The 25,376-nt window shown below is 36.3% G+C and overlaps 2 protein-coding genes across 6 annotated transcripts; both read right to left on the bottom strand.

Moving 5' to 3' along the window:
- Window positions 1-512: 512 nt before the first annotated feature.
- Window positions 513-14,639, bottom strand: LOC140759878 (uncharacterized). 4 transcript variants are annotated; one of them, XM_073096556.1, is made up of 11 exons: window positions 14,451-14,639; window positions 14,256-14,363; window positions 13,851-14,153; window positions 8,035-13,707; window positions 6,497-7,352; window positions 5,679-6,367; window positions 3,066-3,195; window positions 2,558-2,639; window positions 2,354-2,466; window positions 1,296-1,385; window positions 513-1,037 (listed from the first exon to the last, which is right to left on the bottom strand). In XM_073096556.1, the coding sequence occupies exons 2-9, from the start codon at window positions 14,304-14,306 to the stop codon at window positions 2,367-2,369; spliced, it is 7,884 nt and encodes a 2,627-aa protein (XP_072952657.1). In that variant the 5' UTR covers window positions 14,307-14,363; window positions 14,451-14,639; the 3' UTR covers window positions 513-1,037; window positions 1,296-1,385; window positions 2,354-2,366. The 4 variants fall into 4 exon arrangements, with proteins under 4 accessions (XP_072952657.1, XP_072952658.1, XP_072952656.1 ...); XM_073096557.1 differs by having other exon boundaries at window positions 513-1,109; window positions 14,477-14,639; XM_073096555.1 differs by having other exon boundaries at window positions 14,477-14,639.
- A 2,566-nt stretch (window positions 14,640-17,205) lies between these two features.
- Window positions 17,206-24,381, bottom strand: LOC140760328 (uncharacterized). 2 transcript variants are annotated; one of them, XM_073097251.1, is made up of 4 exons: window positions 24,227-24,381; window positions 23,808-23,931; window positions 22,993-23,193; window positions 17,206-17,490 (listed from the first exon to the last, which is right to left on the bottom strand). In XM_073097251.1, exons 2-4 carry the CDS (start codon window positions 23,916-23,918, stop codon window positions 17,455-17,457), a joined length of 348 nt encoding a protein of 115 aa, XP_072953352.1. In that variant the 5' UTR covers window positions 23,919-23,931; window positions 24,227-24,381; the 3' UTR covers window positions 17,206-17,454. The 2 variants fall into 2 exon arrangements, with proteins under 2 accessions (XP_072953352.1, XP_072953351.1); XM_073097250.1 differs by having other exon boundaries at window positions 23,808-24,346.
- Window positions 24,382-25,376: the final 995 nt, after the last annotated feature.

Genomic DNA, 25,376 nt, shown 5'->3' with positions numbered 1-25,376 from the left:
TAAACTCTTTAGTGTTTTTATTTGGCTCTTTTTGACAATTAACTCCTCTTAATTGATCAGTATGAAAAAAAGATGCTTAAATCGCTATGGAAAATTGATTAAATTTTAAATGTTTTCTTTAATAGTAAAAATACTAAAAATTTTAGTAAAAACATCAAAAGTCTCAGCGTTTTATATAGAGCTACAGCATCCCTGTGGCTATTTCAGTAAATTTGATTTGAAACATAATTAGTTTGATCAAAAACTCTGGGATTTATTATACTTGGATAAGGAAAAGGATCTTAGCTGTATCATTTGCATACGCTGTGATGCATATTATACAGTTTGATTAATTTAAATATGGAAGATGGCTGACCTGTTTTTGTTAGCTATGGTACCTGGACTTTATATATACTACAAATTAAATTATAAAAGCCCCTGTTCATTTCACACACAAAACATAAAGTGTAGACGGATCTCAAGTGCACATTCGGGGGTAAAGATCAACAGCAGTAAGAACTTTCAAGTGGGGCTATCACTGAATCATATCACTGTCAAGGACTACTTAATTCATACTGTCCACAAGATTCTTCCTAATTCGCAAAACATGAGCAGAATTTAAGAGATCAAGTAGAAGCTAGAAAGATATTCCCCACTATTTGTGTATATTTTCTTCATTATAATCAGATAATGTCAACTGATGCTTTCATCTTTGTAGAACAATGAGGAACTAAAAAGAAAAAAAAAGGGGGGGGGAGGGGGATAATAATGTACAAAGGGGATGCTGCACCACATTCTTAGTGTGGTTCTCTGAGCCGAAGACTGACGCATGCTTTATTTGATCAAACCAAGGCAAACTGGAACTGCAACATGTAGAGAAAGAAGATTCAAGTATGAAATTCCAGCTGCTTGTAATGGCCAAAATAATTGGTATGATTGCCCAACTGTGCTTGATGTTGTAAAGAAAAAAATTAAACGCTATGAAAATCTGGCAGTTTGCAACCCTGCTGCTGCACTTGGGAGAAGTGAGACTGCCTCTCCAAGGCACTCTGAGGGAACTGCACAAATCATGATAAAAACACCATCAATCAGCAGAGTCGGAGAAACACTGGCAGGTCTCATGGCATAAACTGAACAGACAATAGAAGAAGTCAATACAAATGAAAATGTCAGCTTAAGCCCCAATTCTTTTTAATGTTGTCTTTTGTATTCTCTTATATCAAGTTGTTACCAACAATACGAAAGATAATATGAGGAGAAAAAAAAAATCTGATTGGGCATAATACAACTATGGAGCATAAAGAACACAATATAACCTGGCTTTGCAATAAAAATTAAAGCTGAACCCCCCTGCTGGAACAAAATGGCACAAAGTGGCTCAGCAAAAGAATACCCTAATACCACACCTGCAGAAGTCATAATCAACTGGTAAGAGAGGCATACAATTTGCAAAACAGATGAGCAGATATAAAACATTAGGAAGAAATAAAAAGGTTATACTACATATGTTGTATTTTCAGACCTGGTTATCACACACCTGCCATCAAGATTCAGTATTGTTTCTAAAGATCAAACATTTGATTCTACTACCGTCAGTAAACTCAGTAAAGGAGAAACAGAGAAATCAAGTGGTGATCAAGATTGGCTCAGTGGGCTCAGTGGAAAGTAAGGATAAAGTTTTCATCGTTATCCAAACGTATCATCCTCTTGACCTTTTTATGCATTGAGATGATATTAATGTGGACTAGCAGCAAGTGGCCAAGCTTCTATTTACAACTACAAGAATTTCATGTGTAATCATAAAAGCATGCTTTACATATAAATATTATGTAAATGTAATGTATTTGTTAAGTTCTACAAGTAGTATTTCAAAAGAAATACTGCAAGTGGTCTTGCTGCTACTAGATGATACTAAATTTATTTTGTAGATACAACATCATATATCAAAACATGCTTCACAAATAGATGTTTAAACATTCAAAGTAAGCATTGTTAGATAAACTTGTAAGCATATGCAAGTCTTCTTGCTGCTACAATCTTTTACTCATTCCATGCATTATTAAGAACATATTTTCCATGTAAGCATATGCAAGTCTTCTTGCTGCTACAATCTCTTACTCATTCCATACATTACTAAGAACAAATCTTCCATATACATTTAATATACACCATTTGAGATGATGATTTAATAGCACTATTATGATCTTTTAAGATGACAGTTTTGAACTATTGTAATCATTTGTAATCTATTCTGATAAAAGTTTGTATGAACTATGTCAGAGTCGAGAGAACTTATTTGTCAATATGAAATAACCTTAAAAAGTTTTGTTAATGTATTTAAGGAAGAGATAAGCCTAAGAGTTTCACCACTTACTCGTTAAGCTGCTTTAAATGAGAGTGGCAAGTAATGCATGCAATGTGATCCAATATATCAAGAAACCAAGCCGTAAGGAAGGCTGCCTCATAAGCAATCGATCAGCTGAAACCCTGGGAAAAATAATAAGGAGAAGTTTGTTTTCATAAAACTGATTAAAGTTAATCAGATCATAAAAAATAGAATATCTTAAATGATGCCTACCATATTCCATCAATCCTATCTGTTATAGGCCGAGTAGCTCTTGGTACAAGGCGCGACATAGTGAGTGACTTGAAACCATGCGCTTCAAAACAATACAATAAAAATGTCAATAATTACTCATCACTAAGAGAACGAGCATTTGGAATTGGCAGATACTAGCCAACTAAAAAAGAACTAAGGGTTCATTTGGCTGAATGACAAACCCCACTTATAAATTCAGCGTGTGTGATCAGTTTCTTTTTGCCTCTAAAGGGTTAGGTTTAACGTAAGGACATGGAGGCGTGCAAAACAAAAGTTTAAAAAGCTCACTTTTTTCTTCTCTCTGTTTCGTCGGGTAAACAAAAATTTTGGTAGTTTTCATCAAAAGGTTATCTATCTTATCCTATCCTATCCTTTCAGCACAATGGTGATAAGAGATGAACAGTAATAGCCTCCTCTCCTCCATATGGATACAGATCAGGTGATTACAATTTTCTTCATCATACAACAAATCAGGCCCTAAGCTCACCTTTGTCATCATCTTCATCATCCAATACGCTATCATTCTTTTCAACATCTATAGCTATAGCAACTTGGTCGTTGTTGACTTTACGTCCACTACGGACGTGAGTAACCACTGCAGCTGGGGCTTTGTCTTTCTGTATCCAAAAGAAGTCAAAAAGAAGTTAAGATCAATATTAAACTAAGATATAAAGTGATGTCTGAGTATCAGAGTTTAGCTGAAGGCAAGTTTCCCAAGAGAAAAATGCTTCAATGTCAAATGATATTACAAAAGATGAATTTTCAAAGAGAGCAAAGTCAGTCATGTGCTGCATATTTTTGAAGTTCAAACGAGACATATTAGTTGGCTTTGATGCATATTTAAATCAAATCTAGATAGAATTAAGCTATTGGAGTCCTTTTTTATGTTTTTCACCATATGTTTGGACCAATTTTTAGTATTTTCGTAACTTTAGTATCTGGACTTATTTTAGGCTCAATTTATAGTAATATGGATAAATCATAAAATCTCTTTTGACCTATTCAAACTAGAAATTTCAAACTGAACGACGAGTTCTCGCCCACCCTTTATTGAAAACAAGATGGAGGTCTCTTGTATCAATAGTTATTGTTTTCCTTTCAAGGAAAAAAAAGGAAAAAGTGTACCTCTCTTTCTTCTCCATGTGGTGTATCAACCAGCATAAGGCCAACCCTCCAGCATGCAATTATGGAAAGCCAAAGATATAGCTGGTTTTCCGCAATATCTATTTCAGTAGAGCATTGATGTCGACGGCCTGATGTAGAGCACTCAATGAGTCTGATAGTTAACCCTATGTCTAATCTATTCTTCTCTCACTTCTTTTCTTTCTCGCATTTAAACCTTGATTCCAAAGCCTATAAACCCTAATCCATAAACCTAGAGTTTGATCCTTCTTTCTACCATTATTTAACCCCTAACTCAAAGTTAGACAGCTACCAAAACTGCCCAAATACCTACCAGCAAGCTGTTTCCTGTTTCCTGCACACGTTTGTTCCTCTGCAGAATTTATGCAGTCAGGTGCAGAAATAGCTTGTCTGAGTCGACGTTTGATATCTCTTTGCACCCAAACTCCACCACAAGATCCTCCGTAACTCTCCTATAACTCTTCAAATATCGAGTCTTTAAACCTTCTTCTTCTTTATTTTTGACAGTCCAAACCCCCCCTACCAGCTTTCTTCAAATACATTTTTGCATTATAAGGCTCAGGATATAACGCGTCATAGATGAAGCAGATCAGTCATTCAGATGATAGTTTTACAGATGATTCAATCACTCAGGAATCATATATAGTTAGCAATTCATACTTGGCTAGCAAGAAGAATTTACAAAAGGATGTGATGTTTCTATATGTATCACCAATTTATATGTTTACAATCTGCAAATGAATTATAACCAGCTTTCTTCAAATATTTTCTCCTGGTCAGTTATTACATCATTTTACTAATTAAAAAAAATACCAAAATACGTTTGATATATTTTTATAATTTAATGAGAAACAAGAAAGATGAGCATCTCTTGAGAAGGATCTGCATCCAAATAAATGCATACATGCTAGTCAATGTCAACTTGTTAGATCCAGTCAGGAAGACAACATGAATCCTATATACGCAAAACAAAGATCTTAAAATCAAGGTTCCAAAATTTAGGATCAGGATCGATCGCCCAAAAAACCGGTATGTATCGGTCGTATTAGCCACCAATATTGGATTTTAGTATCAAACTATTTTTTAATGTTAAAATTCTAAATTTGTTTTATAATACATAAAAAATTCTAAAACTTAGATAGATAGTTCCATATAAAATATTTAGAAACAAAAACTACTCTCTTAATTTCTTCATCTCTCCCACTCTCTCTCCCCCTATCTGACAAATAAAAAATCCCACTCCCTCTCTCACTCTCCTCCCTATCTGCGACATCTCCCTCCCACAACGGGCTTTCCTCTCACTCACTCCTACCCTCACTCCCCCTCGCTCTCCCTCTCCTTCTCTCTTCTCTCTCCCTATCTCTCTCCCTCTCTTTGTTGGCTAGTGTAGCAAAAGATAGAAATTGCTACAACAGCGAGGAGAATGGAGATGCGAACGGAGAGGGAGAGGGAGAGGGAGAGGGAGAGGGAGAGGAAGGGTAGAGAGGGAAAGAGAGGCAAAGAGAGAGAAAGAGAAACACCTCAACAAAGAACTACTCGCTAGAGGCCTCTGACCGAAAAATTACTTGTTGTCACTCGGTCGCTCGTCATCATCATTGGATTGAGAGGTAATGAAGCAGAGGATTTTGAGTGTGAGAGAATAGAAACTTATTACTTGGGTTTATATCTGGGTCAAATCCGACCTAGTAATAAGTTCATCATATTAAGCTGGTTTCAACCCATTTCGGGTTGGTTTCGATCCGATGAGAATGATTCCAACTCAAAACCAGTGAAAACACTGATTTTGGGCATGGCCAATCCATTTAGGCCAATCCAGATTAGGATCGGCCAAAATTAGGATCTGTGCTTGAAATATTGTCTAGCACTATTAATAAAAGTTTAAAATACTAATTTGAGAACTATTAAGAAAATAAAATAGAAAGAACCAAGTAGACGTCTGGAGAAATACAAATATTACCATATTTTCAATCTCCACAGATCCTACGGAGCTCATACTGGTAGGCTGGCCACTAAAATTCCTGACTTGTTGTAGTAGCTCTATCTGAGCTTTCTTCTCATTCAGAGAATTCTCAAGAACTTCAGATTTGCATAATAGCTCTTCCACTTTGCGCCTTTCAATCTGCAGCAAAGCATCTTTGCTCTGAACAGTTACTTGTAGATCATCTAACTCAGAGAAAACAGCTCTCATTTTCTTATCCAAGACATCCATCCGTACATGAATTTGACTGGAATCATAATCATCCATGTATTTATGATGCACTCCAAAGCGCAAAATTGTGGTATCCAACCAGTTCATCAAATCCTGTATCTCAGATGAATACTTCTTGTTAGTCTCCTGTGAGACCAAAAGATCATCAGTACTCTTTGTTACTTCGTGACGCAAGAATGAAACCTCTGAATCCCGCTCTTGCAATTGTGACTGAAGGTTTTCCACCTCTGCAAGTAGACTCTCTGACAGATCATGTAACTCATCAAACTTGCTTACCATAGTTGAAAGCTTTTCTACAGCCTTTGCTCGAGAAGCTTCAAGACTCTTCAATGCAAAAGTTTTTTCCTCAACTAAATTCTCCAGTTCCTTATTTTTGCTGTCAAAATCTTCCATCTCTTTTTCTTCTTCATCAAGTGCTTGCATGAGGGATTCAATTTCTGTGAACATCAAAAATACAACAATGAAGGTCAAAGAAATGTAAGTGAAAAAGGACTAACATCAATACAATTGTACAAAGTACTGTGGTTACAAACTCAGAATTTCAAGGCATGGCTCCAATAAATTACCTTGCTCTTTGACAGTTAATAAATCAGTCAGATGTTTTATTTTCTCCTGTAACTCATTTGATGAGGCTTCATTATCTTTCAGTTCACCTATTCTTAGCTCTAACAATTTCTTATTGTTCTCCATCATATCAACCTGCTTCTCCAGATCATTAATTTTCGATTTTGCACTGTCAAGATCAACAGATGATTGCTTTGCAACAGTTTCAGCAGCTCTTATCTGAGATATAAGCTCTGCATAGTTTCTGTTCATTTGTATATCCTTTTCCTGCAATTCCCTCTGCAACTCCAACACAGTTTCTTTAAGTTCCCTTGAATTATCCTCACTTTTATTGCTCATACCCTTTATGGTTGCACCTAACTTGTCAGCCACCGACCTGACGTCTTCTTCTGTAACTGGAAATGTATGCCAAGGATGTCCCTGCCCATTGATATAACCTGGCAACTTCAAGGCTGCACCAGCTTCTTGTTGGTCGAACTCTCGTACATGGTAACTTGTTCTCTCAGCCTCAGCAAGTGACTTGCTGCATGCTTCATAGAGCAAAGATAAATTTTTATGCATTGAACGAATTTCATTATCTTTTTCTTGCATCTCCGATTCCAAGCCAGTTACAGAACCTTTTAAAGATTCCAACTGTTCATTTTGAGAAGCATATTTTCTTTGTACGGTCCCCACAATTTTCAACAAGCGGATGGCTTGCTCTTCAATTGAAAAGGCATGCTTGTCAATGCCCCTTTTCAAACCATTATATTCCATTAAGCAGTCAAATACAGCACGGCAAACAACAGCAAGATGCTCAGAAATAGAACTTCCATCATGCACTTTAAGTTCAGAAGGAGTGTCCTTGACATAGTTCTTCTGAAAAAGCATTCCAAAGATGAGTTAAAGAGACAGAGATGACACAACCAACTTAAATTGAGGAAAAAGGAACTTCAACACATGCTATACAGAATGAGAAGAGAATAAATTAACAAGTAACTTTGTAAAAGAAAAATGCTCGTAACAGTTAGCAAATTTATAGGAGAGGACATTTTGTCATTTTGTTGAAAAAAAAAATTTGAAGTATCAGGTCCATTTAAGTCTTATTTTCTTCCTTCAAATATAGTACAGACATAGGGAGAAAAATTCACCTCAAATTCAGCTGAAGGAATAACAGAAAAAGCATAGCTACAAATCTCAAGATAACTATCTATGGTTGATTCTCAAACATGAGCTTTTGGTCATAAGATTATATATCTCTGAGTAAATGATGAATGTAGTAAGTTAAGTTAAACTAAGAAGAAACCTACTATGCTGATAAAACAGATGAAGAAGCCAGTTCTACAATCATGTAACAAAAAAAACAACAAAAAAAACTGTAAAAGATAAAATCATAATTAAAAGAAAAAAGGAAAAGGTTTCCAGTCGAAAATGCAATACATGGTCAATGATTTCTAAACTACAAGATATACAGAAATGAAGAACTGAAGAACTACTTAAGAAAAATCCAGTAATGGAAGTGCAAATATTGCATGGAAGTTTCATTTGGCATTAAAATTACCTGGTTCATTGTATTACTAACTGGAAGATAGTTAGATGAAATAACAGGTATGTTGGCCATATTTGCACCATCTATCTGCTTGCATAAAGAATCCATGATGGACTCGATATGGCAGATGATGTCCACATCCCGTGTAAAGATATTAGCAAGAGAACTAGAAAACTCAAAGCAGAATTTCTTCAGTTTACCAATGGCAGAGTTTAACTCCAGTAAATTGTCTATTTGCTTCTTTCTTTCCTGAGAGTGAACAGAGATAAAACTTTCAAGATGATGAACAGCATCAGCTCTTGCAGCCTCCAAGAAATCTTTTTGGTTAGAAGATTCTGTAAGTGCATCTTCTGCCCTAGCCAGTTCCTCCTGAAGGATATCAGCCCTTTCCTGAACTTCATTTAACTCAGCTAAAAGCAACTCAGCTGATTGTTTTGATTTCTTTGCTTCATTTTCTGAAGAAATTACTGCCGAGCGCAAATCATGACTGAGTTTTCTCATTTCTTCAATCTTCCCCACAGAATCAGCTATATCAATAGGTTGACTTGTATCTATACCATGCAAAGCAGTCAATAAACTTCTCAAGAACTTATTACTATCCTGCAAGTTCTCCTCGGTCTCTGTCAATCGCTTCATCAGCACTAATTTCTCAGAATCTAAGGCTTCTATGTACTGCTTATGCTCAATTCTAAGGTTCTCTATCACAGAATTCATCTCCTCCATGGCTTGCTTCAGGCTATCTCTCTGTTGCACCAGCCCCTTACCTTTCCTAACAGCAACATTTAATTTATCTCTCACCGAAGCAGATTTTTGCTCCTCCTGAGTTAACTGTTCCTGCAACGCATCCCTCTGTTTAACCACTGACTCTAGTTCTGCCACCAATGATTCATACTTTTGCATGTCAAGAGTCTTCTCCTCCTGCAATAAGTTCCTTTGTCTAACTATGGCCTCTTCTTCCACCATTAATGATTGGTACTTCTCCACAGCCGCATCCCTCTCCTCTTTCAATAAGGCCAGATTTTGGCAAGCCTCACCTAATTCGTGCTTTAAAGTGATCAATTCTGTCTCCTTCTCATCTGTACTAACTTCTAATGTACATTTATCTACAGACAAATTGCTCTCTTGTGAAAGAAGCTCCTTTTCAGTGCTGCAGCTTATAGATGTCTCTGAAATAGCGGCTGCATATTTCTCTAGTAGCTTTCTTAAAATTTCTTCCAAATACTCAATAGCACTATGACCAGATAAGGTGTTAGAACCATCACTTGGTAACACATTATTAATTACATCCACTAGTTTATAGATCTCATTTTCCATATCATGGTAATGCTTGTGCTCCTTGGTTTTCTCAACCATTTTTTCCTCCATGTCAGCTACTTCTTTTCGCAAGGCATCTCGGTACATCTCATCTTGAACAGCTCTCTCTGAGAGTCCAAGATATTCAAACCTCAGTTTATCCAAGCTCTCAGAGAAGAAATCTTTTTCAGCTTTGATAGCCACAACCTCTGCACTTAGTTCAGATATTTTTTTGTGCGATTCTTCTAAATCAACTATGACCATCTCAGATGACTCCTCAAGGTTGTCAATCTTCAACTGCAATCCATCTCTTTCACGCTGGACCTCGGCAAGTGAGTTTCCCAACCATTCAATTCTATATTCCGGCTCCAATGTACCAACCTGTGAGGGCATGTTAATTCTGTTCAGAGCCTCTTCCCATTTTTGCACAAGGTAATTTCTCTCTACTAGGGACTGCTCCAACATATCATTATGCTCAGCCAAACTATAGAACTTTCTTTGAAGCTCATCATATTTGCTCTTCAATTCATCAAATCCGGGATTCTGAAGGCCATCTTTCCAGGCATCCATGACGACACTACGTGAATCAGAAAATGGTCCCCCAACAGAAGATTTATGATCAAAGTCAACAGCAATAGAACTCTCACCAGCTATTTTAGACAGAAACTCAACTTTCTCTACAATGTCTCTGGAATGGAAATGCTCTGGCAAATCCACGTCTTCTAGTACTTCTTCAATCCTCTGCAGAACAGAGTCTTTAAGAAGAAACGAATCTCTCAATGCAGTAGCAGAGTTTCGAATATAAGAGAGCTCAGACTCCAATGCCTCAATACGATCCACTTCTGTATAGGATTTCAGCTTTTGCTCAACTTCTTTAAGCAGTGCTTCTTTTCTCTGCAATTCTTGTGAGCACTTCTCTAGTTCATTGGATTTTTCCATCAAAGAATGCTTAAGACCGTCACGCTGCACAATTAATCCCTTTCCCTTTGCAACGGCAATGCTGAGCTTCTCTTTGACAGAGGAAATCCTCAGCTCTGATTGCTCGAGTTCAGATGTTTTCAGATTTAATGCAGAACGAGAAGCTTCAAGAGTCTCCTCCATCATTTTGAGACACCCTTTGAGGACTTGTATTTCAGTTTCAAGCTGTACTTTTGACCCGCTTAGCATGTCCACTCTATCCTGCAGATCATTCAACATAGGGAAAAATTCATTCCCAAGCAAGCTAGGCAAGGACAAAGACCACTTGCTGGCTGAAATTCCTGGTAAAATATTAACTTCAGATAAGCATTTCTTTGATAAATTAATCTCCTCGACTGCTTCCTCATATTTTTGAAGATGTAAAGCAACTGATGCCTCGATACGTGGTAATAAGGAATTGAAGAACTCAGTCTCTATGCAGCCAGATTTTGCAAAAGGTTCACTATTTCCAGCCGACCCAAGGAAGACACTTGAAGCACTGTTCAGACTGTGATCTTCCAGTTTCTCCCACAAGACAAAACATCTCTTGTGCAACTCTTCAAAAGCTAGATTTTTGCTCATTAAAATTGATTCATTGTCTTCCTTGAGCTGGCAAAGGTCATTTATATTCTTTGTCAAAGTATCACACCTCATTTCCAGCTCTTCAGCTTCTTTACTTTTGCCAAACAACTTTGACTCTAGCTCGTTATTTTTTGACAATAAATCAAGCCGATCATCCAGCAGATTCTTCAAATGCTTAAGAAGCAGTTCATAATGACTAAATAAAAGTAGTATGCCTTCCTCACCATCCCCGTTAATTTCAGATTCATGTAGAGGATGGTAGAAGTCAGGCAGAAGTTCCCCAAAGGTGTTGTACATTTTCTTCATAAGCTGAACAGCCAGCTTCTTCCTTCCTTGCACATCAGTTAATTCTTTGTTTACCTCCGTCAAGGAAGAACTAAGGGTACTTTGAATCAGATTAGCAGAATCTAGTTTCTCATGAAGGCTCTGAATTGACTTTGTGGCAAAATCCATTGAAGTCAAAACATGTGAGTCAAAATCTAACTCATTAGGTGATTCATTAGGAAGAAGAAGTCCAGTAGATAAGTTGAGCTTCTCAATTGCCTTAACAATTACCTCCATCATAGAATTCTTTTCATGCTTGAGAACAGACATCCTGCCATTGACTTCCTCCTGCAGCAGCTCTACTTGGCTTAAGAGCCTTTCTGCTTCATTATCAGCAACTTGTTGTATAGAATTGAACTGGTTTTGTAGAACATTAATCCTATCTTCATAGTTGCACAGCAAGCGGATGAGTTCATCAATCTTTCCCTGAGAGCTCTCATTATGTTTTCCCTGCATTTCATACTCCATCTCAAACTTCTTATGAAATTCTCTTCTACTATATTCTTCGATCAGATATATTTCAGCCTTTTCCACATCCAACTCCATCTGCTTCAACATACACTCAAGATGGCATGTTTGCTCTCCAGTTAATGTGTATGATTCATCTACCAACCCACCCTCAGTCAACGGTACCTCCTCCTCCGATGTACTGTCAATCTGATTTGCTTTTGACTCAAAGGCTTGGATAAGTTTTGATATTCCAGAAGATGAGACTCGTCCACTTGACCTACCTACGGAGATAGAGTGAGAGTGCATTCTATGAATCGACTTTTCAAGTTCATGCAATATACCTTTGGCCTCCTCCAGATGGCCCTTCAGAACTTGGAGAACAGGCAAGTTGCCAGAATATTTTTCATCAACATTCTGCAGCGAAAAATCTGGCGGATGGCAAGAAACCACTAAATTTTGGATTGTTTTATGAGAATCTTCGACTGTAATATCTGTAGCTAAATTCTCCAGATGAGAAGTATTATCTTGATATGATTCTCTTTCAATTGGCAATACAGTATACTCGTCATCCAACTCTTTTATTTTACCTTTGTGTACAGCTAAGCTGTTAGACAGATACAAGTTTTCCTCAATGAGCTGCTCCACAAAATTCTCAAAGCATGTTCCTGTTTCCCTTATGTTTGACTCAAGCTGCTTATGCTTATCAAATGCACGGAGCAACCTCTCTTTCTGTTCCAACAACTCAGAAGAAAGTTTCAGATTTTCACAGGAGAGAAATTCCTTCTCCTCTTCAAGTTTCATCCTTAACTCCTCCTCGGACGTTAGTCTTCTTGTTACACTGAGATTCTTCTCCTGAAAAGCTTCCAGTGACGCCCTGCAATTGGCTAATTCAGCAGAGGAATGTTTCAATTCCTCCTGGCAGTGTTCCAGTTCACACTGCAACTTCTGACATCTATTACCGTATGCCACAATTTCCTCCTTTACAGAAGCAAAGTTGCTCTCCACTTCCTCCTTCGCAATAGTCACATCTCGGAGCTTGGACCTACAGCATGCAAGCTCCTCACTGATCACTTCCTTGCTCTCTTCCGTTTCTTTAACTAATTCCTGGAGCTTCCACACTTCATCAGAAGAATGTTGGATAAGCTTCATGTCCATATCTGTTTGTTCATCTAGCTGTAACTCAAGAAGATCTCTTGAGAGATTTGATAGGTAAACATGCCTTCTGATGCTCTCAAGTCCATCAGCAAATAGACCTTCCTTTACATCTCTGGTTAGCATATGCAAAGTCCCCATCGAATAAAACGGTTCTTTCAAGTTCCGTGGAAGTACAGGATTATCTTCTTCGACCAATTCAATCTTCTTCTGTGGTAATAATACATCCACTGCTGCCAGAAGTTCCCCACTAGACTCGGTCTTATCACCCCCCAAATCTTTAAGAAGAAGTTGTGGTACAATGCTTTCCTCATTACCACTTCCTGATGCTACTCCTCCTATGACATCATCCGAAACTTGTTTCAAAGGGACATCTTCCAGTTCTTCTTCAAGTCTCTTATCAGAAGTAACTTTTGGAGAAATTGACGCTTCCACATTTTCCTCACTATAATTGTTGTAAGCATGCTCGTCAGAAACCTCCTTGTCCATCTCCTGCATAGTTGTATACTCCCGAATGACATTCATGTCCATCACATGAGATGATCTGGATGGAGCACAAATCCCACTTGCCTCTCCAGACACCACAGATTTATGACTTCCACAATCTGCAGTTCCTTCTTCCGTCCCATCTTTCCCTGACTCCTGACCATTCAGATCAGTAATCCTTCTATCCTCTCTCATCTCTCTGTCTACACATCCCCCTTCCAAGATCTCACCAGAACTTAGAAGACTTGATTCTGTCTCATTACTCTCTCCTGTGGGATCCAAAAATTCACCCACACATGGAGCCTCTTCAAGTCCTGACCTGGATTCAGCAACCACAGCTCCCTCCAACATATCAGTCTCGACACTTCTATTATCCACTATAGCCATCTCAACTTGCAAATCGCCACTGTCAAATTGCTCCAGTCCAGATTGTTTAGCTTCCTGCATAGCTCCTACCCAGCAACAAGTGAGATACAAATTATACACCCTAAACCCCACCCCTCAAAAGCCACAGATGTGCTCTGTAACAATACAATGATAACAAATGAAAACCTATCCCCTATATCACAAACTATAGTGTCTACCTGCTGATCTTTCTCAATTTCAGATCTTGAGCCTCCGCCGTCAATTGAGATCTCCATTGAAACCTCTTCCTGATCCTCCAGATCTTCCGAGACTCCTCCATCAACATCTCCAACAGAAGGAACCGATGCCGAATCCACGTGATCGTCCGGATCAATAGAGCCGGTAGCTTCCGGCTCGGGCTCCGGATCGGGAATCTTGACCGGCTCACTGGCGCCCCCGTCCTTCCCAACCTTCTTGCTCGCGGATTTCCCTTGGCTAACGCTGCTACCTTTGTTATCCTTCTTCTTCCTAAATTGTTGAAGCTAACAATCGGGCCAAATATTCAAGCAAAAATATCAGTAAAATCGGTTGCCACGAAAACAAAGAGAGGAAGATTTTTATTTTTATTTTATATAAAAAAACACCTTTTTGCGTCCGGCGGCGAGGAGATCAGTTCGGTTCTTGTTTTTATCCATCGGATCAGATCCGGAACCGCGCGCGAGAGATCAAACAAGCTCCGATGGCATCAAATCCTAATCAAATCGAAGAATATATCGAGAAGAATTACAAAACCGAAAGAAACCCTATTCTCAAGAAGAAGAACAGGAATTGAATACTACGATGAAGAAGGGAAGATCGAACGAGCCTGGATTTCGAATCCGTCGGAGGAGATCGAGACCTTGAAGTTGTAGTCTAGTGGAAATATTTTGAAATAAAAACCTTTTTTTTCTCTCTCTCCTTCCAATTTTTTGCCCCTTTCTTCCTCAAGTTGGTGGCGTGGGGCTGTCGGTTGCTTCCCCGTCGAGATCGAGAGCAGGCGGAGAGGGGCTTTTTTGAAATTTATTAGAATATTTACATGCTATGGGATGTTTCAATTCGCACCCTACGATATCTATTTATTACGGTCTACGCCCCTAAGTTATCTTTTTTTTTTTTTTTTTAATTTACAATCTATATTTTTACTATTTACAAATTGATCCCAATAATTTGATCAATATATGTAAAATAATACCATCAGTTAAATTTGTATTAACATCATGAAAATATTCTTTTTAAGTATAAATATTTTATTTTTAAAATAATTAAAATATTCTTATTTTAAAATATTTAAAATATGTTTAGTATGACTTAAGTTGAACTAAGGTATTTTTATAATCTTCTTAGTATAGTTAATTTAATTCAGAAGTTTAACTAAATTATTTGCCTGAAAATATAGAGGGTAATTATAATTTCATTAAAAGTTATATTATATTTCTTATTTTCTAAGTTTCATTCGTACCACACATCACATCATCATTTTATATGCATGTGAGAGAAATTTGAATTAAATAGCATGGTTATTAAGTTTATTATACATTCTAATAATAATATTTGAAAAGCTTATTATAGCTTTCTTATATCTTCTTTCTCTCTAAGTTTATGTCAGTATTTTAGAGCATCTACAACGGGACTCCAAATCTCTAAATTTAAAACTTAATTCGCTACTGTAGGGCTCTATATTAGGCTCCAAATTTATGGTTAGATACGGCGGATTTTCAAATTTGGAGCCGTGAGAAAATTTATTTATTTATTTTAAATGCCAAAGTTATCCTCCAAAGTATACCATCTTTTTATAAATTTTATTTATATTTTATGATACACTAATTATTTAAACTTAGTTTATAGTTAATTTTACTAATCAATTTTTAACAAAAGTTATTAACTTTGGAGCTTTGGAGAGGTCTTATTTTAAAATTTCTTTTATTTTTAGCTTAACAAATATTATTTTGAAATTTAATATCCTGAAACTATTTAATATTAGTCTTTACCTCTTCTGAAGAGCTTCCAACCATATCTTTCTTATTAAAAATAAATTAATATTACTAATATTTATTAATTAATTTTAATAGAGTATATAAATTTTATATTATTTAATAATTATCAAATTAAAAATAGAGCTTAGTGAGTGGGCTTTAAAAGGGAATATGATCTATTAGATTTTGTTATTCCTATTTCACTCTATTCCCAATAATGTGAATAAGGCCTTAGAAATGCTCTTATATTGTAGAACAAGGGATATTTATATAATATATATGAGTTTATACTAAATTTTTGGGCAAACTAGCCTTTGTACTAAATTTTTTTTACGGAAATGAATTAACCTTCAAACTTATTATCAAATGCAGTCTAATTTACTGTAGCCATAATAAAAATGTTGAATAGATCAACGTTTTTTTCCTAGATAAAAATACTAATCTGATCAGCATTTTTGTTTGACTCCTAAAATACTGATCTAATCAGCGTTTTATATATATATAAATGTTTGATAATAAAAACGCTAATCAGTTCAACGTTTTTATTAGAACTATAATGAATTAGACCTTATTTAGTAATAAATTAAGTAGCAGTCAATATCGATAAAAACTCAGCAACCAGCACAAAGATTATAGTGTAGCTTTCTGAAGTTTACCATCATATAGGTGCAGAACTAATTCAAGAAGTGACACTTGTAGGAAATATGAATTGTGGATGAAAGGTTTCTTTCCCTCTTGATTCTACAATGACATGAGATTGTTGGAGATTTTGTTGTTTGATTTCATTAGGTTTTTCAATTTAACATATAAAACTAAATGTATATATTTTATATAACCGATACACATTTTATTTACACAATTTATATATATATATATATATATATATATATATTGTTCATTATTGCACATCAAAAATTTAGATATAATTAAACTGCAAGAAGCTTTGAGATTGCTCCTTGGTCTCATCCCCTGCTAGCAACCAGATGCCTAGTTATTGTCACTTTTAGTGGATGTGTTGCCTGAATACAACTGCAACTATAGACAAAGAACTGTCACTAGGAACAACTCAACAGTATAGTAGTACCCTAAATTCCAGACAAGGTACATGGATTCAAAGACCTAACAGCTAATCTTTTCTTAGGTTCCATTGCAAATATGCAATATAGTTCGCAATTTCACACATAAGAATCCATCATGTGATGCATGATTTGCTATATTGATGCTAGAATCAAAGTGTGTTTTCACAAGTACACAGGAGAACAAAGAGGCATTTCTTACCAAGATATTTAAGAGGTTCATCTCAATTCTCAGATGGAGTTGCAAATTCTTTGTAAGAGCAAAAGCCAGAATAACCTAGCCAGCACTTCAAGAAATGTGCAGGAGATAAACCTAGGAAAAATGAGAAATTGAAAATTGAAAAATTTACAAGTGGAAGGATACACAATTGTGGAATGAGTTATATATCATACCTTTTCTCCTTCATATTTCTCATTTCAACTTAAATTCATTTAAATTTGTCTGTGTGCAGTGAAAGCCTTTAGTGCCTAAGCAAAGTAACATGCATAAGAAAGAGACTACATGATGATCACATCCATCACAAAGTTACATCAATTATATATAGCTCAGTAACAATGAAATGTGTCTGCTGAGATTTCTAGATATTAAACTGATGTTCAGCTCAATTAAATTAATATAGTACAAGCATACATATGATATCACTCCATATAGGTGCAGGAATGTGGATACTATAGAAAGGGAGATGAGTGCAGGCAGATTATTGCTTTCACACCTCCCAGATCTTCGCTCGATGAATCTCTGGAATGAGTGCATGTTAAAATGTGGAGCCATTGAAGCCAAAATAGGATCCCTGTAATGTTTATAAAGGAAAAGGTGAAATTAGGATATGTGAATATAACTGGACAAAGTTCAATTAAATTGTGAAATATTGGAAAGAATGGAAGAGAAACACTTGCAACAACAAAAGTAAATAGTAAAATAGTACATTTTGCAAGTAAGAACTACCGTAATAAAACTTGAGTAAAGAATTTTAAATGTCGCCTCATTGCACGAGCTTTCTATCAAGGGTTGTCATACAGGTCACTAGTTGCTTTCCCGCTGTCGTTGTTGTTGTTGACCTGTTTAAGTCAACTTTTTCCTTTATCTTCTAGCTAGGGCATGCAAGGCAAAGGCAAAGGCAAAGGCGACGGACGGAGGGATCCGTAGGAGGATAGAGGAGTGTCGTGCAACAACCCTTGTGCCACAGGCCCAGCACGGGTATCTTTGGATTCTAGCAATCTAAATTATAGGGCAAATGATGTAAGCATACTTACTCTCATAAGTGCTCTCCTTTCTAGATACCGACTAAATACTATATATATATATATATATATATATATATATATATAATAGATTATTCAAGAGTTATGACTCTCAATTTCTAGGGTCCCAAGCGTGTATTTCCCTTCTTGTCTAGTCCTTCCCAAAAACTTGACCTATTAAGAAACGGGTGAAGACAAGTTTAGTACTTTCCCTTGCACTTGCAAAGGGACAAAATTTCGAATTTGCAAGTTGGAGAACAGCAAGTGAGGACAAAGAAAATTACAACAATGTCTGTCCAAATAGGAAAGATCTAAATCTCAGAGTTATAGATGTACCAAATGCCACCTCCTGTACAATTTGACTCAATGGATTGTTCTCGGATGGCCAGTATTACATGTTAGGTAAAATAGTTGGCTTGTTCTTCAAATAACTAGTGAGTGCTTGAGATTTAGGAAACTGATCTTAAATCAGGATTAAAGAGCTGTCACTTGAGATTCATTGATATTAAACAAGAGCTTGTGTCAAGGAAGGTGAGTGCTTCAACCAGAATAACCGGCTATAAACATGAAAAGTTTCCTAAGTATCATGAAAAAAAGACCTACATGGGCCGAAATAAATAAGAGGAAACATATTTTTAACTCTTGACTATTGGTTTATCATGATCCCTCTGCATTGCTAAAATTTCCAGGAAGCACAACCTATCGGAATCACATTGAAAAGTTCTATTGTTACCTCAAGATATAGAAATACAATCTAGAGTTCTGGACAAGAATGGCCATGGCAATGAGATATTGGCATCTAGCATGGTGTTGTGCCGCCGTGCCAACCTATGTCATGCCGATCAACACGAGTATCAAGCGGCACACAAAGGGTGTTGTGTGAAACTTGTCAAGGCAACTCAAAGAGATCCATAATGGGCCTCTCTGGTAGCCCTCTTCCCAAATAGAAAGTAGAAATTAGAGAAGAAGAGAGGAGAAAGAGGGGAGAAACAAAGGAGACCTTAGAGAGATTAAAGATTTTTTTTTTCTTCGAATCCCATTAAAAGGTAAAATTCTATTTCGTTCTCTTAAGTATTTACTTATTTTACACTTTAAAAATTTATTTGGAGTATACAAATTATAAGTCTAGGTGAATTTTGCTAGATCTATCATTTGTAAGTCTTTCTACATATATCTCATATATTGGTACTAAATCTATAAAAAATGCTCTTTAAAATATAAAAATCAAAGGAAAAAAAATCTGATTTCCCTTAGATTTACCCCAAATCTCAAAAAATCAAAAACTAATGTCCAACTCATTCGAGTTGAGTCAAAATTAATGTAGGAATGTGTTGGATTAACTCCATATTAGTTGATTTAAATCCAAATTTTATAATTTTTAACTAAAATTTCAGCGTAATTAGAAATTAATTGATAAAATGGGACATTTATATGTTGAATCATGTTTCTCCTTGACTATTGCTATATATTTAACAAAGTAGATTATTTACATTATTATTTAGGGATAAAAGACTCTAATGTAAGCATATATATATATATATATATTCAAACTAAAAATATGTATAAATAACCCACATACATATTAGTGGCGTTTCAACGGGTGTGTTAGTAGGTGGGCCAATAGTCTATCGGCACAACAGTCCTTAGTTTCGGACAACGTCGAATCTGATTACTTCTCTATTTTTGCTTTTCAAACTTTGTCAACCAATCTATTCTATATAGTTTAACAACTTTACATAATCCTCACTAATTACTGGTCTTATGATCTTACTAGGTTCTGCGCCACTTGATCCTCGACCAAGTTGACACACCATTCTCATTCATCACATTACAACATTTATACATACCACATCAATCTAAATTCCAAATGGCATGAAATGTAAGGCACCAATATATGAAAAAAATAAGAAAGAGTGTTGATCTATGCCCAAAGAGAAATAAGATGGGGCATCAACAAGGGCATTGCCCAATGCTCCTCACTTTGAATAAGAGATACATCTAGAACTGACCGAATCGGTTTTCTCAAAACATCCTTTCTGGTTTATTTCTCTCTACTTTACTCTTTTACACCTTCTATTGTTCCTGTTAGATCTGAAATCCATCAGTTTATAGACAGTTGATCATTGTTCTATTGATCAATCATAGTGCAATTGTGCCAAAGTGGACACTAGCGGTGTCACGATGATCCATTTCACATGAGCGATGCTCAGCCATCTGCTGACCTTCAAAAGAAACAAGGAACAACTACCTCAAATGGAATTTATATTTCTCAATAAGGAAACCTACTGTTATATTCGTCCATGGATGTCAATTACGAGCAGAACTGTGTGCATTATTGTTGGCTTAGCTCTTGCTTTCTTGATACTTGTCCTACTTCTAGGAATTGAGGCATTAGCACTTGCACCAAATATTTATATATTTGCGTCATGCAAAAGGAATGCAATGCAGAAAACTCATCAAACAATGTTGAAATTTATAAACATGCAAAAGAGATAATTGTACCTCCTCAGCTCCTCTTTTGGAAAGGGTCTTTCCATGAAGGTGATAAATAAGTAAGTAGTAAAAATATGCAATTAGATAGCTAATTTTATAGTTCTATAATGTGACCCCAAGATGGAAGTCAAGAATGACAAAATATTTGTTAATAATACACTTGAGATCCCAAATTTCTTTGCTTCGAACTCAAATGAAATTTCAACATCAATCTTGGGAGGACAAATAGAAGGTCCATTTGCGATCTTGATTCACCAAAATTTTGTGCTTGAGGTTACAATTCAAAACACACCGATAGGAATTATATTTTTATTTTTATTTTTATTTATTTCGGATGTATATTTATCTAAAAAAATAGATTTGATTTTAGACTTTTAATGTGTCCAATTTAATTAGAACTCCTAAAAATCTAGGAAATTTGATTGTTAGTTTGTTTTGAGATAAGCTTGTTAGGATTTGACTGATTTGTAAGTTAAGAGAGTCCTAGTTTAGTTATATATTAGATTAGGAAAGATCTAAGATCTTTGTGATTTGATGTAATCTCTTCATCTCTATATATAGATGTGATTGGAATTTCAAAAAAAAAAAAGTATGAAAATTTAAGAAATAATATTTTTGTGGAGGATTCCATATTTATCTCTTTTTTAGTTTTTCCCTTCTACTTCTTTCCCTTCTCCCTCCCCTCATCTCTTTTGTGATAGATATTATGCTTCCTTTGTCCCTCCAATTTAAGTCGGTTTGATCGTCTTTTCTCCTCCAGCTTAGTGGATTATATCAGTGTTTTGAAAATCGGAAAAAGCGGCCGCCATGGCGGGGCGGTGCACCGGCCGCCCTGCCATTCGGTATGGCGCTTGCATAAGGCGGGCTACCGCCTTGGCGAATCGCCTGGGCGCCAAAAGGCGCTAGGTGGGCCGTTCACCCGATAAGGCGGAATGGCGGTTCGGCCCGCCAACCAGCCTTATCGGGTTACAAACGGGTATAGGGTCGGGTTATTATCCACTAAGATAACTAACTCATTAACCTTAATATAAAAACTCTCTTCTCTCTCTCTCTCTCTCTCTCTGCTCTCCTCTCCTGAGTCTCAGTAGAGAAATTAGAAACCCTAAAGGGCCTAAATCTCCGATCCTCTTCAGCTCTCCCGTCCACGACCGCCAACGGCGAGCTCCAAGGTAGCTAAATTGGCGGCTAGTGGCATCGTGTAGCAACAGCAAAAAGCGAACGAGTTAGCAGGGAGCGAGAATGGACGGCGAGAAGCGAAAGAGGTACGATCCTCTTTCCCTATCTCTTTCACTCTCTCCCTCTCTCTCTCTCACTCTCTCTCACACACACACAGTCCTCTTTCTCTCTCTCTCTCTCTCTCACTCTCCCCTTTGCAGTCTCACTCTCTCAATTGAGCAAATCGAATATCCTTTTCTTAAAATCTGTTTTAATCAGTTATGATAGGCAATTAGACAAAATGACAAGTTAAAAGTCGACTAAATTAATTATCTGTTGGAGAAGAAATGCTTATAAAGTTGTAAATTAGTAATTATCTATTAATCACTTAATCCGTTGAAATGTTTTAATCTGTTAAATGTTAATCACTTAGTAATTAGTCTATCAGTTTGTTTGTCAGTAATTACTGTATGTAATGTATATTATATATATATTTATTTTTTTTATTTTTTTATATTAAAAATGCTAAACCGCCTTGTCACCCGCCTTCCGCCTAGGCGCTAGGCGGTGGGGTGACCGCCCGCCACCCACGGCCGCCTTTCAAAACATTGGATTATATTCTATTTTTTCTATCTATTTAGCAACGCTAGTATAGAAATGATACTTGGATGCCAATAAAGAGATTAACAGGAGCCCTACCTTTTCTCCTTAGTGTGGATCTAGGTATCATGTTTTCTCATCCCTAGGCCACACATCACATTGCCAATGAATCATTAACCTCCTAGCTCATATCCACAGTAGAAGCATCACATGTAATGATTAATTACCTCAACAACAAAAACTCCAAGCAAGATTGTATTGTTATCCATATTAAGATGTCGAAGCCTTCTTGAATCTAGCATTTTACATAACTACTTACTTGTGTTAATTCATGTCACATGCATGAGCTTCATCACTGGAGCTTAAAATCCAAACTACAACTGCCAATCCTACCCTACTGGATATTGCTTTTGCAAAATAAGGACTTAGGTAGAAGAACCGTGTCGAAACATCGGAAGCTTCCAAATTAGTTCAACAGAATAATCTTCTACATATTTACTATCATATGCATTCTTATTGCTAAACTAGCATCACATAGAGCCCGACATGGAAGAAGTCAAGATGTGCACCTAAGTAAGTTGGTAATAATTATGAAGGATGCAAAAACGAGTTTGAAAGTGCATCATACCACTATGCTATTATCTGAAAATACTAAATGAAGGAAATTAATCATTCTTAATTGTCTTGTTAAGAAGGCAAATAAGAAAAAAAACATACATAAACATGGAACAAGTAAATAAAAAATATCAAGAAGATGACAAGAAAAATGTGCTTTAAAGATAAAATCTTGATCATTAGATTACCTGTACATCATGGAATTTGACATAGAACCTGGAACTATCTATTGAAAGCTTGGTTTCAAGAATTTCAGCAAGAGCAGAACTCAGCTTTCCATTAACATTAGGTCCGAGTCCCCCAATGGATATGACTTCTCCATAAGCAGTCGGTTCCTCACTTCCAGCAAAAGCCATAGGCACCCCTCCGTTAAGTGAAATCATTACATACTGAACAATGAAGCAAACATGAGAATACAAAGAAACTACACAAATGAAAACATCATGATCCTTCGAGGAAGATTTAAAAATTTTTTGCAAATCTCAGAACACAGAAATACAACCCTACTCCAGGATCCAACTTCATTAAAGTGGTGAAAACTTTGGCGCAACATTATTCCATGGAGAAAGTTCACATTCTTAACACTAAGTAGACTCAATTAGAAGTATGACAACGAAAAAATATATAATTTTGAAAGTGGAAGCTATCTGTATTCAAGAATAAACGATATGATTCACCTATTACATCAAAAAAAAAAACAAAGTCTTCAAGTACTCATGCTAATTTTCATTAGATTTCTTGTTGTAACTTGTAACTGACCTAAATGATAACTTTCATTAAAATTTTAAATCGCCACATATTTGTACATCAATCCTAAACCGAACGAAAAGAAAACATAACGCGAACTATTCCAAAGCTCAAAAGCTCAAAATCAAAACCAATCAACGGAATAAGCCAAAGAATCAGCAGACGGGCCCCAAAAATCTCATTTCATCAAACAACTTGACGGCAGTTATCTCGAATGCGTGCCCTCCAAAGATAAAAACTAAGATGGAGGCCTTACGGATTCAGGCTTGCCTATGATCTTGGCGACCGCCTTGGTGCAGTCCTTGAGGATGTCAGAGGCAACCACGGCATCCACCGGCAGGTTGGTGCTCAAATTAAGAGTCGGCATGATCTCTCGTAACCTGATAAGTGGAGCAGAAGCGAAGAAGAGCAAGGAAAGAAGCGACAAGGGATGGCCAAGTAAGTCCACTTATTATTTTATCTAATTTATTTAGACGCTATGGTTGTTAAGAAACGTCAAAATCCAACCAATGACTACTAGGTCTTCTCTCCCTCAGTATCACTCCCCTTCTCCACTCAGTTTGCAGCCTCTGTCGAAGGGGCCATCGATCGGAGAGGACCTGCCTACCTACAGCCGAAGGATGCCGACGTAGTACTGCCCCTACATACAAGAGACAGAGACAGAGACAGAGTTACCTTTCCCTTCGTCACCACCCTTCGTCCCCGAGAACCATCTCAGCCTTCGTCTCGAAAGAAGGAGATCGCCGCGGGGATTAGATTTAGGGCTTCGGGCTTCGTACAGTGAGAGAGGGGTCTTCTTTTTTTTCCTTTTTATTTTTATTTTCTTTCTTTGGGATATTCCTTTGCCAAGGGTGAAGGGTCCCTTACAGAGGGTCCTCTTACCTGGAGTTTTTGACCAAACTAACCCTGGTCAAATTTATTTTCTTCCGAGTAGATTGCTTCCTAAAGGTCTAATTTACTATATAACTTTAATAAAAATATTAAATTAATCAGCGTTTTATCTCTAAGTAAAAATGCTAATTAATTCAGCGTTTTTGTCTTGTCCTAGAATATTGATTGGTTTAACATTTTATGTATAGAAATTCTTTTAATTTAATCTTTCGGCAATTAAAAAAAATTACCTAAGGATAAAGATGCTGAACTGATTAGCGTTTTTATTACGGCCATAGTAAATTAGACCCCATTTGGTAATAAGTTTAAGAGATAGCTTATTTTGGTTAAAAATAAAAACTCCTCTTATCTATGAGAGAATATTATGTGATTTGGTAAACGGGTTATTGGATTCAGTATGCAATTAACTCTATCAAAAAATCCGTACCCAATAACCCACAAATATATTCTTCTTTTTTTTGAATTAAATGTTGAACAATTAAGTGTCTTAATATTAAACTGTTTAGCATCTTATTAAGTCGTTAACTTTTATCAATAGTCAATTTTAGGCATACGATATAAAGAAAAATAAATATAATGATTTTGATTGAAACTTAATCTGATCTCAAACGAGAAATATATATGTAAAAATATAAGAAAAAGTTTAAAGTGTCGTAATTTTGTGTTCTTTTTTTTCAAATTCAGACTCTATCTAGAGAGCAATAAAGTTACAATATAAGAGAGATGTAGTGGCTGGTTCAAATAGAGTCTTGTGACTTGTATGTATACTTATGAATTGAATGTATCTTTTTTAATCTCTCTTTCTCTTTATCATTCAGTCTTCTTATACTCAAATCCCCCCCCTCGATAATTGGTATGCACTGCTTCCACACAATCATCAAAATTTTGATCATCAATCTAAACTTGGTGTGTTGTGCACCCGCTAGCTTCAGCA

Source organism: Typha angustifolia, chromosome 5, assembly GCF_048772165.1.
Source record: "Typha angustifolia cultivar Huaian chromosome 5, ASM4877216v1, whole genome shotgun sequence".
NCBI lineage: Eukaryota > Viridiplantae > Streptophyta > Magnoliopsida > Poales > Typhaceae > Typha > Typha angustifolia.
This window is presented reverse-complemented; position numbering and strand designations above follow the sequence as displayed.